General features: G+C 39.1%; 1 protein-coding gene across 2 annotated transcripts in view; it reads left to right on the plus strand.

The window, feature by feature from the left end:
* SH3RF1 (SH3 domain containing ring finger 1) overlaps window positions 1-15,971 on the plus strand; it is a 154,350-nt gene that overhangs the window by 92,903 nt on the left and 45,476 nt on the right. For both annotated transcript variants that reach the window (XM_054030354.1, XM_054030356.1), the window contains exons 5-6: window positions 6,657-6,959; window positions 8,812-8,922. In XM_054030354.1, coding sequence (XP_053886329.1) covers window positions 6,657-6,959; window positions 8,812-8,922 — 414 coding nt within the window. The remainder of the gene's footprint in view (window positions 1-6,656; window positions 6,960-8,811; window positions 8,923-15,971) is intronic.

Here is a 15,971-nt window from a genome sequence, read left to right on the forward strand (position 1 = left end):
TCTTCCAGCTACCATGCACGTGAGCGCGCACACACCTGATTGGAATGGACATGAACAACACATCTCGAAGAACAAGATTAGTAATCGGTTTTTCCCAGTCCAGTGCCTTAACCCCAAGAAACTAAGATTATCCTTCTGTAACAAGTAGGTTCCTACATTCTACACTAGTTTAAGTTCTGGATAGTTCTAATGTGTCACTCCGTACAGAGTATGTTATTGTAGTCTGATCTTGAGGGGAGAAAAACAACGATAATTGTAGTGAAGAGACCATCCAAAAGAAAAGATATCACCTTCCTGCCTATGAAAGATAGAAAATCTTGGCCACAGCTACTAACTGTATATCCAGGAGCATCTTAGATCTAACTACATACTTGTACACTTCAAACTTAGCACATTTGAGTACTTGTATTTTCCCTAACATTTGCTTTTGAGGTGTTCTCAGCCTTTCTGTCAAATAAATAATGAACTATTATTTGTGAAGTCTCTCTGTCTGTATTCAAGAGTTATCCACGAGCTTTGGCCAGGTGAGTGTGTCTTCTCTAACACCAGTCAATTTCTACCATCACACTCAGATCAGCTTATGACAAAGTCTTTCTGATGGCCTTTAGCATGTGGTATTTGCTGTCCCTGGATATCTACTTCCACCCATCCCTTATCTAACTTACATAAATAATTGAAAACTTTTCTTTCCCAGTGGGTTTTTCTATGTTGATCGCATTTTTTGTCCTTTGTATTAGCCATTCCCTTGCCCTGCCCTCTTTTTAAAAAAGTTGTCTCTTGTGTTTTCATAGTATTTGTTTTATGATGTTTTAATTGTTTCTTTTATTTTAACTCTTGCACAGTTCTCAGACAGTCTCTGTGAGAGTGTTTTATATATTCATCATTCTTATTACTGTTACATGGTAAGCAAACTAAAGTCAGATGGGAGTTGAGGATGCTGAACATATCACAGAAGATGTTCAGGGTCTTGCAGGTTCTGGCCTATGGCATGTTACAGCATGAATTGATCCAAAACGTGGTATAATGAGGAGCAGTGGGATGTGCAGAAAGCTGTTAGCCTTCACCTTGAATTACTTTTTTTCTTGGATTATATAACAATTCTCATATCACTTTAAAAGGTTTAAGTGATTGATACAAACAAAATTATGTTAAACTTTAATATTATTAATATTATGACAGACTATAACAGCTTCTTTCAAGACAATGATGTATGCAACATAAATACATATTTTTGGACATTTGCTTTTGTGCTTAAAATGTCAAAACCTCCAGATCATAGACATCTTTCACAACAAAGGCTGTTCGCTCAGTCAACGTCCTTTTTGGAGAAATAGGAATGGTTTTATTTGCACCCAGTTTTACAAACAAGTGTCTGAAACCAATAACTGAGGTATAATTAGTGCTATAATGGGATTTCTCTTGTTTTTATTTATATAAATACCATTGGTTTATTCGTATTGTGCAGACATAGGGTGAAATCCTGTCTCCACTGAAGTCAATGGAAAAACTCCTATTGACTATAATGGGACCAAGTTTTCACCAGTAAATGTATTAGAAGATATGGTTGTTACATGGTTAAATTTGGGGCACTCTATTCCACTCTTTTGGATCATTTATATCCGAATAATTTTGCAAAATTAAACGTATGATATAAAAGCAAAGAGTAAATCAATTCTGAGAAGTGTTTTAATGGCAAGATTGTCCAGTCATGTTGTAATTGGGTCTAACCCAAGCTGTTACATTTTTTAACTGTAGATAAATTGCACTGAAATTCTTTCTTGCCTCTGAAAACATCAAAGAAAACAAAACAAAAAAAAATTTCAATTTGAACCTTGCACCAAATTTTTCTTTTTTTAAATCATTGTTTGCTACAGAGGTAAATGTAAGCGCTGGCTTTTGAAAAGTAAGATTTGTTCATTGTAGCTTAATAATTGCTACATGTGGTGACCACTAATATCAGATTCCTCTTTACTGCACATTAAAAACAACTAAACTACTTTCTTGCACATTGAAGGGGAAAAGTTATTTTTGAGCCTAGAACTGTGTGTTTAGTTTCATAACTTTTTTGATTTTATGTCTTCTTATAAAAAAACTTTCAATTCAGAAGAGTAATCAGAACACCAAAGTTATCCAGTCAAGACCAATCAGTATGCATAGACTATAGTGCTGAGTACAATGTACATTCCTAAATAAACTCCAAATTTGATCCTTCTTTCTTTCTTCAACAATTAATGAAATCCACATACGTTTTCCTCCAAATCTAAAGATTTTTTAAGTCTCCAGTAACAGCTAGAAAGTAAAGTGGGCATATGGAGTGTAGAGTTTTTTGGGAAACACTTTTCAGTTATAGGGCATATAGAGAGGAAAATATTATTTTCAAATTTCTGTAATGTGCAGTACCCTGTTGAAACTGCAGTGGAATGAATGGCAAGCATTCTTACAATAATCCACCAGTAGTCTTTTAAAAAGGGAATCTATACCAAATGCACAAAACATACTAGTATTAACAATACAAGTGAAATGTTCATTTTGGTAGAATTTTAAGAAGATAGTATAATTTCGTAGCATTGCATCCATCCTTCAGTTTGCGAATTTAGTCAGTGAGAACTCAAGATTTACCTACCAAATCAGTCATGTTCCTTACTAACCCTCTTCTTCCCGCCCTAGCCCCAAACCATCAAAAAAGTAGTTCAAAACATGTTTCATTTTTTAATTATCTCCATTCCTTTAGGGAGCTTGAATTCCTGACTCAGTACTTTTAAAAATCTTGCATTTATTAGGCTAGACTTGGTGTCAATCACCATTAGACAAAGTAGTCTTAATTATAGTGTTGGGGGGAAAATTAGAGTCTCTTCTAGTAATGTTAAATCAAGAACAGTTGAATGAAACGTTTTATATAAACTTGCCTTCACTTGTCTTGTCAGCCTGGAATGTACAATGGAAAAATTATGCAAAAGTCAATGTTTTTCATTGCTTTCAAAAAGAGCACTTCATGTTCTTAATGGAAAAATCATACTCTGGTACATGTCAAATTTATTTAAAGAGAAGTATTCATTTTAAATAACCTTCTTTACATTCACATTGAAAAGAGAGTCCTCCAAGTAGATAAGCCAAGTGAAATAAATGGGTCTTGAAGGGTGCCCTAAAAGTAGCCTGTATGGGAATTTCACAATCAAGGATCCTTGACCGAGAGAGACTTAGCCCCAGCCTAATGTTGAGTCAGAGTTGAAGTGTGCCATTAGTATTCAGGTTGAAAGTGGGCTGTGGGTGGTAGATGACAGGTAGTTGAGGTTGAGAAGAGGGAACTAATAAATGGAACATAAATGTGGTACAGCTTATTTCCTTGTGCTTTGTAGTTAGGGGTGGGGATGTGTGCTTCACTGATCCTCTGATGTGTCTGAAGCTCATGCACACAAGAGAGCAGATCTGATGAGCTCTCCCTTTCCTATCCCAAGGAAGAAATGAGTAGCTATACTCTGCAACTGTTACTGTCTCCAGATCCTTTTTAAGGAAAGGCCAATAAGCAGTGCATTGCACTATTTAGCCTATATGCCACTCTTTCGTGCGGAGAACCTGTAGGAGAACACATCAACCTCCCTGGCCACACAATAGCAGATGTAAAGGTAGCCATCTTACAGCAAAAAAACTTCAGAACCAGACTCCAAAGAGAAACTGCTGAGCTTCAGTTCATTTGCAAATTTGACACCATCAGATCAGGATTAAACAAAGACTGTGAATGGCTAGCCAGCTAAAAGCTGTTTCTCCTCCCTTGGTGTTCACACCTCAACTGCTAGCAGAGGACCTCACACTTCCTGATTGAACTAACCTCGTTATCTCCAGACTGATTCTTGCCTGCATATTTATATCTGCCTCTGGAAATGTCCATTACATGCGTCTGACAAAGTGGGTATTCACCCACGAAAGCTTATGCTCCAATACATCTGTTAGTCTTAAAGGTGCCACAGGAGACTCTGTTGCTTTTTACAGATCCAGACTAACATGGCTACCCCTCTGATACTTTTTCGTGTTTGTTTCCCTGCCTAAGAGAGTTCAGCAGATTCCTTATGCTTGACTAAACTTGGATTAATCACATAAACATGCCAAAATCTTTCTCTAATTTGGGGTTCCCTCTGTATAGAGGAAGCAGATCCTGCAGGCATTATTAGTTTCAGAAAGTCAACAAACATAATTAAGTGGAACAGTTACCTGAGGGAGCTTTTTGCAGTGGATTTTGAGACCCTTGGGTAAGCCTTTCACTCATTTAATTGCTCTTCCCCAATAGGTGATTCTTGCTTTGTAAATGAAGTATTGGTTTTCTTTCTGTAATTCTGGGTCATCTGGGAACAAAATCTTTATTACATACATTGCAGACAGGGAATAGAAATGGATGGGAACTTAAACTGTCGTTGCCATTATGTAAAACATGTTTTGCTAGGAGCTAGGTTGTGCACATTCTTGTGAATGATAGGAAGAATTTTAATCTGAGATGGAAGAATAAAATGGATAGGAGTACCAAATCTGCAGTATGTCTAATCCTAACAGTGCCTAGCTACTTACCCAGTCTGCAGGATAGAACCATGAGAATTCAAATGGCAGAGCAATTTTCTTCAGCTTCTTGTTAACATTTTTTTCTTGCTTTGTGTTCTCCAGCCCACATATCTGGAATTTAATCAATTTAAAGCGCTATAATAAATTAGCATAAAATGTTTCCCTTAGCTTCTTAAAAACATGGTTTTAGTCTTTTTATAAAATGTTGAATCTCAATACTAAATAAGGAGCACGGTTTTGCAAATTCATTGGCAGAGCTGTGTGTATAACCATTATGGTTAGTCTCTTTCTACAATGGAACAGGAACTGCACTAGGTTATTTTTGGCCTTGCCTGCACTAACAGGCTTCGAAAGATATAATTCACCACCAGTGGTAGCAACAGGGGAAGTTGTAGTATACACAGGTCTTGGAAATGTTTGCCACCATGTTGTTTAATCCTGTGCCTTCTGTGAAATTCATATTGCTCTTCTCTACTCCATTCCAAACACTAAAATCATCTTCAAGATTATTGCACTGGCCATGTCATCCCGCTCTTTTTGAATGCCTCCTCTGCCTTCCCCTTTCCATGGCACTAAGTTCAAATCTTTTGTCCTTGCCTTCCAGGCATTGCACAACTCTGCCCTTTCCTGCTTATCTGCTTTTGTCTGTTTTTATGTCAATCCTCCACTACTCTGATAATTCCAGCCTTTACCTCCATTTGTCTGTTTCTCCCACACTTGTGGGGCTTTTTTCTACACACTCCCGCTGGCATTGAGTTTCCTCCCTGAACAGATCCTTCAAATCCCAGTTGAAGACCTATTTGTATTATGAAGTTTACATGAAATTTGCCAACTAATATTGGCTAAAGTAGAAGGCAGTTGGGGATAGCTAATTTTTGTTAATGAAGTCTGTATATGTATACAAATACAGGCATATTTGTACACATGTACACGCGCACACTATTTTAACTGTATGTTTTATCCCTGTCTCCCACCTTTTGTATAGTACTTATCTTCTTAGATTGTAAACTGTTCAGGGCATGGGCTGGCTTCCTTTGTGTGGACAGCACCTAACTCAGTGTGGGGGCTGCCAGAATACAAATAATACAATAATTATATAGTGAGGTTTTGGTGAAATAAAGCATTTTTTAAACTTCCCCTAAACATAGCAGGAGTCTTATAACTCCCAGGAAAATGGCTAAGGTAAATAAAGAAAAGACTATGCTGAGGTTAAAAAAACAGTGACTCCTTAGTAAGCAATCCTATATTTTCCTCTTGATTGTTCTTAATTGGTTCTTCATGAAAAAAATCCCTCCTCCCCCGCAAAATACAAACAGATTTTCCAAATAGAGGTTATTCACATTAAAATGGGCATTATTTTTAATGTGGGTTAATATGTTTAAAGAAGCGCTTGCCGTCTACTTGTATTGATGTACTTTAGTTCATGAATGAATATGTCTCCCTACACTGTTTCTTACAACAGTTTAAAGCTATAAATAGAATTTCCTGGCAGTTGTTAACGTGGTTTTATGAAGAATAAACTCTTACCCTTCTAAATTTTATTTTATTTTATTTTATCTAGTGTTAATCTGCTGACTGTCAGAAGATTAAAATGCCTAAGATTTTTTACTTCTTTATTGCAGAGACAGGATTTAGTTGCCTACATAATATAATGTAATTTATCATAATGGACAAGATATTAATGGATAAATTATGGATAAATTAAAACAAAAAGTCTGTTGCTTTTATTACTGCTGATGCTAATCAAACATGCAAGAGTTGTGAAATCCATTAGCAGAAGTGACCACAAAAGCATTAGGTCTTCAGGCTTGTGTCACATCTCTTTGGAAAAATCTCAAAAGTCTTACTGTGGAATGGACATTCATCGGGACCATATCAAACTTCACTTAAGTAGGATATAGTGAAAGACTTGTACCTGTAGGACATCTAGTTATAGAGTGAGTTAGTACATCATAAAGAGTTCTGAATTCCATAGTTTTCAGTTTGATTCTTATTTATGAATAAAAGTAAAGTCTAGAAGTGTTTCCTCTGTCCAGTCAACTACTTAATTATTTTTCTTAAATTAAAGATTTCTAAAATAATTTCTTAATGTGTTGGTTGTTTTGCAGTTTAATACAGCAGCCAAGCAGCTTATAGAGTTGGATAAGCCCTCAGGTTCTGCTGTTGACTCTGGAGAAGGTACCTCTGGGGCATCCCTCAACAATTCAGTCCAAAAGCACACTGATACAAAGAAGAACACCAAAAAACGGCACTCCTTTACCTCCCTTACCATGTCCAACAAGTCCTCGCAGTCTTCTCAAAACCGTCACTCAATGGAAATTAGTCCTCCTGTCCTCATCAGCTCCAGTAACCCCACAGCGGCTGCCCGTATAAGTGAACTGACAGGCCTCTCCTGCAGTGCTCCTTCTCAGGTAAGCTACCTGAAATTAAATACAAAACATTTCATACATTTTAATGAATATTCTAAAGCATTTTTGTCATAATAAAGGCTTCTGATCCTTTCAGACTAAACATATGTAATACATTATATGTAAAGGGATGTTTTCAACTAGGTTAGGCTCCAAATTTAGGGGTTTGGGGAGATTTTTGTTTTTGTTTTTGTTTGCAAAGCCTACTGTGTTGTGAATAGAAAGGTTTTTCAGTTTAAGCATTCTGTTGAAGTTCTGTAAATAAAAGAAAACCATCAGCAGATTTATTATAATATATGGAAACCAGAAACTAGACTAGTCAGTTTAATTTTTGTTCTCCAAATTGAATAAAATACTGAAAATTAACAAAGAGCATTCATGGTAAAAGATAAATTTGACTACAGAAACTCTTGGACTTTGAACAATCTCTGATGTCATTTCTGATATTGATAAGGGAGAGTTTTAGATTATATCTGATTCTATTTTTTAAAAACCTCGAATGTTCCTCTAAAGCAGGGGTGGGCAAACCGGATGTGGCCCACAGGACTGTCCTTCCCGGCCCCCAAGCTGGCCCGGGAGGCTCACCCACAGCCCCTCCCCTGCTGTCCTTCCTCCTGCGCAGCCTCAGCTTGCTCGCTCTGCCGCTGGCGCAATGCTCTGGGTCGTGGGGCTGTGAGCTCCTGGGACAGTGCAGCTGCAAAGCCCGGCCTGACCCGCTGCTCTGTGTTGCGTGGTAGCAGCGGCAGGGTGGCCCGGCTCTAGCCGGGCGGCACGATTGTAGTGCCGCCAGCCGCCGGTGCTCCAGGCAGCGCGGTAAGGGGGCAGAGAGCAGGGGGGAATTGGATAGAGGACAGGGGAGTTCGCGGTGGTGGTCAAAGGGTGGGGGTGTGGATGGTGGTTGGGGGGGGGAGACAGGGTTGAATGGGGGCAGGGGTCCTGGGAGGGACGGCAGTCAGGAAGGAGGGGGGTTGGATGGGGCGTCAGGGGGCAGTCAGAGGCAGGTGTTCCGAGGGCAGTCAGGGGACAGGGAGAAGGGGTGGTTGGATGGGGCACCATCAGGAATGAGAGGAGGGGTTGGATGAGGTGGCGGGGGCCAGGGACAGTCAGGGGACAGGGAGAAGGGGTGGTTGGATGGGGCACCATCAGGAATGAGAGGAGGGGTTGGATGAGGTGGCGGGGGCCAGGGGCAGTCAGGGGACAGGGAGCGGGGGTGTGTGGATGCGGCAGGGGTCCCAGATGGACCATCAGGGAACAGGGAGGGTTGGATGGGGCAGATAGGAGGTCGGGGGCCGGGCCACAACCCCCTCTCCTAACCGGCCCTCCATACAATTTACAAAACCCGATGCGGCCCTCAGGCCAAAAAGTTTGCCCGCCCCTGCTCCAAAGTCTTGATTACACACTACTGTGTTTGATGAACAGTCTTCTATATTACAGTACTTGTAAAGTTGACAGTTGTGGGGAGAATATATTAATGAAAGCTATAAAATGCTGAGAGGATTTCACATGAAGTTTACAAACTAATTAAATATTTTATATTTAAACTCATTTGTTCTCTGCTATTTAGAGAAAAATAAATATATAGTGTTTTTCACCCAGATAGTTGCATGTATAGCTCCCAATTTTTCTGAAAAATTATTTCTGGCTTATATAGAGCCTGAAAAATGAGCAGTGTCATGTAATACAAATATTCTATGTAAATTACTATCAGAAAGTCAAAGTAACAAGCTAAAGTTGCTGATGATGGTATTCACAGAAGAGTGCTGGTAGTACATTAATCAAAAGGTGCGCCAATCTACCTTGACAATCTATTGTTTTAGGAACTACCTAAAACTGACATCAATCTTTTTTTTTACAGGTTCATATCAGTACCACAGGGCTTATTGTGACCCCGCCCCCTAGCAGCCCGGTTACAACTGGGCCTTCATTTACCTTCCCATCTGAGGTCACCTACCAAGCTGCTCTTGGCGTAAGTAGCATTTGACAAAACTGAGGCTCCTTGTGCATCTTTTGTCTCCATCGTTGTTCTCCTTTCTGCAATTCTGGTAAACTAGTTAGAAACTTCTGGGTTGTTTGATGTGATTAAATCTGTGATAGGCAGTAGCATACATCGAACTATGGCAAAAGTTTGGCACTAAAGATCCTGAACAGCATCCTATGCCTTTCATTCCCCAGTCTTGCTCTGCCTTGCTAAGGAGTAAGTATGAGAAGCATACTCCTGCCCCTTCCCAAGAGAACAAAATTTTTACTCAACATGAGTCAGAAAGCAGATAAACTAAGAAAAAGGGACAAGAAATGTCTCGTGAAGAGCAACTTGCTTGAATCCTCAACTTCTCGATCTTTGTCCCTCCTGCATTCAGTACCCAGAACTATAATGGAAGAATCCGTGAACTATCTGTTGTTCCTGGGTCTTCCATTTCTAAATCAAATGAGTCTATTTTGATTATCTTGTCTGCCATCTCTGAATATCAAATACTATAGTCGCATTTGCAGCAAAGTCTGTTAGCTCTCCTGTTTTCAGAGATTCTGTTTTTAAGGCCAAAAGGGACCATTCTTATAATTTAGTCTGACCACTGCATAAAACAGGCTGGAGACCTTTCCTGACTTAATTCCTTTTGCAAATCCAATAGCTGTGGTTGAACTAGAGCATATCTGTTAGAAAAATATCTAATTTTGATTTTAAAATTGCCAGTGATGGAGAATCCATAATAGCCCCTGTCAGTTGCTCCAATGGTTAATTACCCTCTCTGTTAAGAATTTGCACATTATTTCTAGTCTCAGTTTGTATAACTTCCAACCATTGAATCTTTTTATACCTTTGTCTGACAGATTGAAGAGGTCTCTATTTTAAATTTTCTGTTCCCTATGTAGGCACTTGTACACTGTGATTAAGTTATCCCTTAACCTTCTCTTTGACAAGTTGTGACATACCAGGGTACAATCCAGACTAATGAGTAGCTGAATCACCCCTACCTTGTAACCTACAGTGCCCTTTATAATGTCTTGCTGCTGTGGCCCCCAACCTAGACTGTGCACAAACCGCCTCCAGCATGTATGTCACTCCCAGCTATGTCTGTGAGTGTTCTGCAGCCAGCCATCCACACCTTGGCTCTTACCAGCCTTAAAAATTATCACAGGGTGACCCCAACACACTCCCAGTCCCATATTTTCCCCCCAAAATGTAAGGCCTTATGAGGCAGGGTCAGTGCAACAGTGTCCCCTTGAACAAACGGGGGCATGGCTCTGGATCACTCAGCTCAGCAGGGCTGTCTGTCCATTCTTGGTGTCCAGGAATCTGGAAACTCCATCTGTTCTCAGATCTATCATGGGGGTTGGTAATGGAACTTAGGCCCACCCACTCCTCTGGGTTCCAGTTCAGGGCCTTCAAGCTAGACAAGGAAAGTCAGCATTCACCAACTCTGACAGTGCCCTGAGCTCCTTTCTACCTTCCCTCAGGCCTCTGTAGGCTCTTCAATCTGTTGGTCGCTTTTCAGGGTTGTTGTCCCTGGGCATGTCTCTAGCATAGACATTCCTTTTTCCAGTCTGCTCACTCCTCCTCTGTTAGCCTTCCCACTCTTCTGCTTTCCAGCCCTTTTATTCTCCCAGCAGCTGTCAGACTGCCGATCAGCAGTGGCCAGCAGTGCCTATATTAACTCTTTGGTTGCTGGGCTAGCATGTGGTACATACACCCCATGATAGTCCTATACTGCCCAGCCCGCTCCTGGACAGTACAAATATATTAAGTCCATTCTTCCTTTAAGGGAATAATATGCCCACCATTTGTTACTCCAAATGACATCACCCAGCACCTCAGTTTGAGCACACTGGATTAGATAAAACAATAAAACTACAAAGAGAGAGATTTTAAGTAAAAGTAATGAGGCATAAAAGTGAGAAATAGTTACAAGAAAAATAAAGATAAAACACTTACTGGTGCCTAGCTTAAGAAACTATATAGATTCAAAGCAAAGTTTTCTCATGACATGCTTTCAGCAGTCTTACTGACCAAAGTCTCCCACAGAGTCCAGTGGCTGCTTTCTTTGTCTCTTCAGGTGCAGTGAATGCGATGGGCAGGGAAAGAAAAAGAGGTGCCATGGGATGTTTGTCCCTCCTTTTTATAGTTTCAGTCCCCCTCTTGAAAAAATTTCCAGCTGAGATCCAGGAGTCTCATTCCCTGCTGTTTTTTTCACCTGTTTGAACTTCCTTTGTCTTCCCTTTCTTCTTGATGACTCTGTTTACTGCTTAAATGCAAATTAAGGCAAGCACACATTTCTTTGTTTAGGACAGATCAGTTTGCCAGCTTCTGTTTGGGCAGGGCTATGGGGTTTGGAACGTGTGTTAATAACACCATACAGGGGGATCTTTTAACTTCATGTACAGTGTTGCCACACATATTTTACCAGGACAATACTGACCAGCAGATTATGAGTTTTCAAATGATACCTACAGGCATGATACTTTGTACAAAGATTATTACAGTAGCATATAGGATGTGAATACAGAGTATATTCCATCATATAAGCTAAATAAATTCAGCTCCTTGCATCTCTCATTATAAGGCATGTTTTCCAATCCTTTACTTATTCTCATGGCTCTTCTCTGAATCCTCTCCAGTTTTTCAACATCCTTGAATTGTGGACACCAGAACTGGACACAGTATTCCAATGGTAGGTGCACCTGTGCCAAATACAGAGGTAATATAACCTCTCTACTCTTATCTGATATTTCTTTGTTTGTGCATCCAAGGACCTCGTTAGTCCTTTTGGTTATAGCGTTGCACTGAGAGCTCATGTTCAGTTTATTATCCAACATGATCCTCGAGTCTTTTGAAATCACTGCTTCCCATGATAACCCCTCTCCCCTCCCCCCCCCCATTCTGTAAGTATGGTCTTCACTCTTTGTTCCTAAAGGTAAGATCTTATATTTGGCCATATTGAAACACAAACTGCTGATTGTTGAGTTCCAGATCATGTCGAACCAGTGCCTATCCTCTTCATTACTTACCAGTCCCCAATCTTTGTATCATTTGCAAATTTTACCAGTAATAATATTCTTTTAACTACTTCTGTTCTATTCTATGAAGATTCTTACACCACTATCATCACTGTAGTATCTGAGCACCTTCCAGTAGTGCGTAAAGTTACATGATTAATATATGTCATGCTTTTGTTCTCTCATCTGTTCTCCCAGAGGGAGAAGTGTATGCAGTGGAGGGTTTTTGTTTTGGGAATATTTTTATATTCTATAGTATTATAAGATTATAATATATAGATAGATATAGAAATATGGGCTGTAAATCACAGTTAACTCAAATAGAACAGGAGTACTTGTGGCACCTTAGAGACTAACAAATTTATTAGAGCATAAGCTTTCGTGGGCTACAGCCCACCCACGAAAGCTTATGCGCTAATAAATTTGTTAGTCTCTAAGATGCCACAAGTACTCCTGTTCTTTTTGCGGATACAGAATAACACGGCTGCTACTCTGTTAACTCAAACAGTGAACCCAAAACAAAATTAACTCGATTTAAAAAAATGAATCCCGATTAGTCACAGTTTTAGCCGCACTGTTAAACAATAATAGAATACCAATTATTTAAATATTTTTGATGTTTTCTACATTTTCAAATATATTGATTTCAGTTACAACACAGAATACAATGTGTACAGTGCTCACTTTATATTATTTTTATTACAAATATTTGCACTGTAAAAAAGATAAATAGAATCATAGGACTGGAAGGGACCTCGAGAGGTCATCTAGTCCAGTCCCCTGCACTCATGGCAGGACTAAGTATTATCTAGACCATCCCTGACAGGTATTTGTCTAACCAGCTCTTAAAAATCTCCAATGATAGAGATTCTATAACCTCCCTAGGCAATTTATTCCAGTGTTTAACCACCCTGACAGTTAAGAAGTTTTTCCTGATGTTCAACCTAAACCTCCCTTGCTGTAATTTAAGCTCATTGCTTCTTTCCTATCCTCAGAGGTTAAGAATAATTTTTCTCCCTCCTCTTTGTAACAACCTTCTATGTACTTGAAAACTGTTATCATGTCCCCTCTCAGTCTCCTCTTTTCCAGACTAAACAAACCCAATCTTCCCTCATAGGTCATGTTTTCTAAACCTTTAAGCATTTTTGTTGCTCTTCTCTGGACTCTCACCAAGTTGTCCACATCTTTCCTTAAATGTGGCGCCTAGAACTGGGACACAGTACTCCAGTTGAGGCCTAATCAGCACAGAGTAGAGTGGAAGAATTACATCTTCTGCCTTGCTTACAAAACATCTGCTAATATATCCCAGAATGATGTTAGGTTTTTTTGCAACAGCGTTACACTGTTGACTCATACTTAGCTTGTTGTCCACTATGACTTCCATATCTCTTTCCACAGTACTCCTTCATAGGCAGTCATTTCCCATTTTGAATGTAAAGAAATAGTATTCTTCAGTTCATCTCATACAAGTACTGTAGTGCAATCTCTTTATCGTGGAAGTGCACCTTACAAATGTTGATTTTTTTTTTGTTACATAACTGCACTCAAAAACAAAACAATGTAAAACTTTACAGCCTACAAATCCACTCAGTCCTACTTCTTGTTAAGCCAGTTGCTAAGACAAACAAGTTTGTTTACATTTACTTGAAACAATGCTGCCCGCTTCTTATTTACAGTGTCACCTAAAAGTGAGAACGTGTTTGAATGTCATTTTTATAGCTGGCGTTGCAAGGTGCCAGATATGCTAAACATTCGTATGCCCCTTCATGTTTTGACCACCATTTCGGAAGAGGTTATGTAAAAAAAAAAATAATAATTCTACATTTGTAAGTTGCATTTTCATGATTGTAACTACAGTACATGTATGAGGTGAGGTGAAAAATACTATTTCTTTTGTTTATCTTTTTTACAGGGCAAATATTTGTAATCAAAAATAATATAAAGTGAGCACTGTACACTTTGTATTCTGTGTTGTAATTGAAATCAATGTATTTGAAAATGCAGAAAACATCAAAATATATTTAAATAAATGGTATTCTATTATTGTTTAACAGTACAATTAAAACTGTAATTAATCACTATTTTTTAAAATCAAATTAATTTAGAAGATGAGGTCAAAGACACGTGGAAAGTGATGAAGTTTGTGATGGCCCTTTTGTCCATAGTCTTGGGCCAGCATCCAAAATAGCTCAATCTCCTTCACAGATAATCTTTACCCTTATAGTTGAGAGTTCAGTTTTGCCAGAGGAGTGTAGTTGTCAACCACGATCTTCATCCCAGAGCTTTAATCGATCTTTTAGGCACCCTTTGTCCACTCCATAAAGTGTCTCAAAGATAAGGACTGTGGTCTTGATCTTGCTTAATTTTTCTATGGGAAACCAGTGTGGGACGTGGGGGACAAATTTGATGTGTTCACGGTAGCTAGTGTTGCTGAGAGTGGACTGCAGCATTCTGTAGCAGTTGGAGTTTCCTGAGTTGTGAAGATGCCATACCCACATTGCTGTAGTTCATCTGAGAGGCAACAAAGGTGCGAATAACTGAGGCCACATCATCATTTGGCAGGATGGGATTGAGTCTTCTAACCACCTGGAAATGGTAGAAATGCTATTAGGTGAGATCTTAGAATTAATTCATTTTAATCCAAGAGCTACAGACTGAATTTTTTGATTGTGGCTCAACCAAAGGAGACTGCACTGTGGCTATGAACTTTTCCCTCAGCCCACAAGCATAAGCTCTGTCTTGCACAGGTTGAGACAGGTCATTGATAAAAACATTACTGATCCCTGTGGGACCCTACTAGAAACATACCAACTCAATGATGACTCCCCATTTACAAATACATTTTGAGAGCTTTCAGCCAGTTTTTAAATCCATTTCATATGTGCCTTCCTGATTTTGTATCATTCCAGTTTCTTAATCAAAATATTTTTACCAAATCAAATGCCTTACGGAAGTTTTAAGTATACTACATCAACACTATTATCAACCAAATTAAATAGTCTCATCTAAAATTATATCAAATTTAGTTTGACAAGATTTATTTTCCTTAAACATATACTAGTTGACATGAGTTATATTATCCTCCTTTAATTCTTTATTAACCAAGTTCCATATCAGCTGTTGCATTGTTTTGCCTGGAACTGAAGTCAGGCTGACAAGCCTATAATTAAGTGGGGTAATCCTGATTATCTTCTTAAAATATTGATACAACATTAGCTTTGTTCCAGTCCTCTGGAACATCCCCAGTGTTCCAAGACTTATTAAAAATCAACTATAACAGTCCAGAGAGCTTACTGGCCTGCTCTTTTAGAATTCTTGGATGCAAGTTATCTAGTCCTGCTGATGTAAATATGTCTAACATTAGTAGTTTTGTCTCTAGTCCATGCCCTGTACTCTGAGGAAGGTGCTTTCAGCTGTTAGAGACAGCTTGATATGGAAGACAGTGCTAGTGAGTACAGGCAACACAACAGTAGTTGCCTAGCTCAGATAAGGGGCACTTAGTGTGTGTTTTCTGTGTTTGGATCCAGCTTTATCTTATCGACATAAAAAAATGTATCTTCTGAGACAAAACATTTCACAGCAAATTTAAGTCACTCTGCAGTCAGTACTGCAGAGCAGTTCTTCCAGGAGAGAAATCCAGATATAGGTGTCTCTACTTAGATTTGTTAGCATCTTTTTTTAATTCCATGCTGCCCTACTACTGCACCTACTGCCACTCTCTGCAAGCTATTCCAGAACATGCCTTTGTAATTTTGGGGCTTTTTATTCTTCTCTGTCTCTCCTTCACAAGGGTACCTGTAAGAACTGGCAGACAGTCAGTACCATAATCATCTGTACCATGCAAGATGAGACGTTGCAGATGTCCACTAGTAGGTCTTGTTTTTGGCTCAGGTACCGAATCTCAAAAAGAAGTATGTGATTCAACATTGTGATTTCAAGAAACTTGTCAAAGTTCTGTCTTAAGGTTTTTTCCTCTGTCATAACCAGTACTCTTCTTTATTCTATGAGATCCAGTAGCTCTGTTTG

This window comes from Malaclemys terrapin, chromosome 5, assembly GCF_027887155.1.
Source record: "Malaclemys terrapin pileata isolate rMalTer1 chromosome 5, rMalTer1.hap1, whole genome shotgun sequence".
In the NCBI taxonomy this organism is placed as follows: Eukaryota; Metazoa; Chordata; order Testudines; family Emydidae; genus Malaclemys; species Malaclemys terrapin.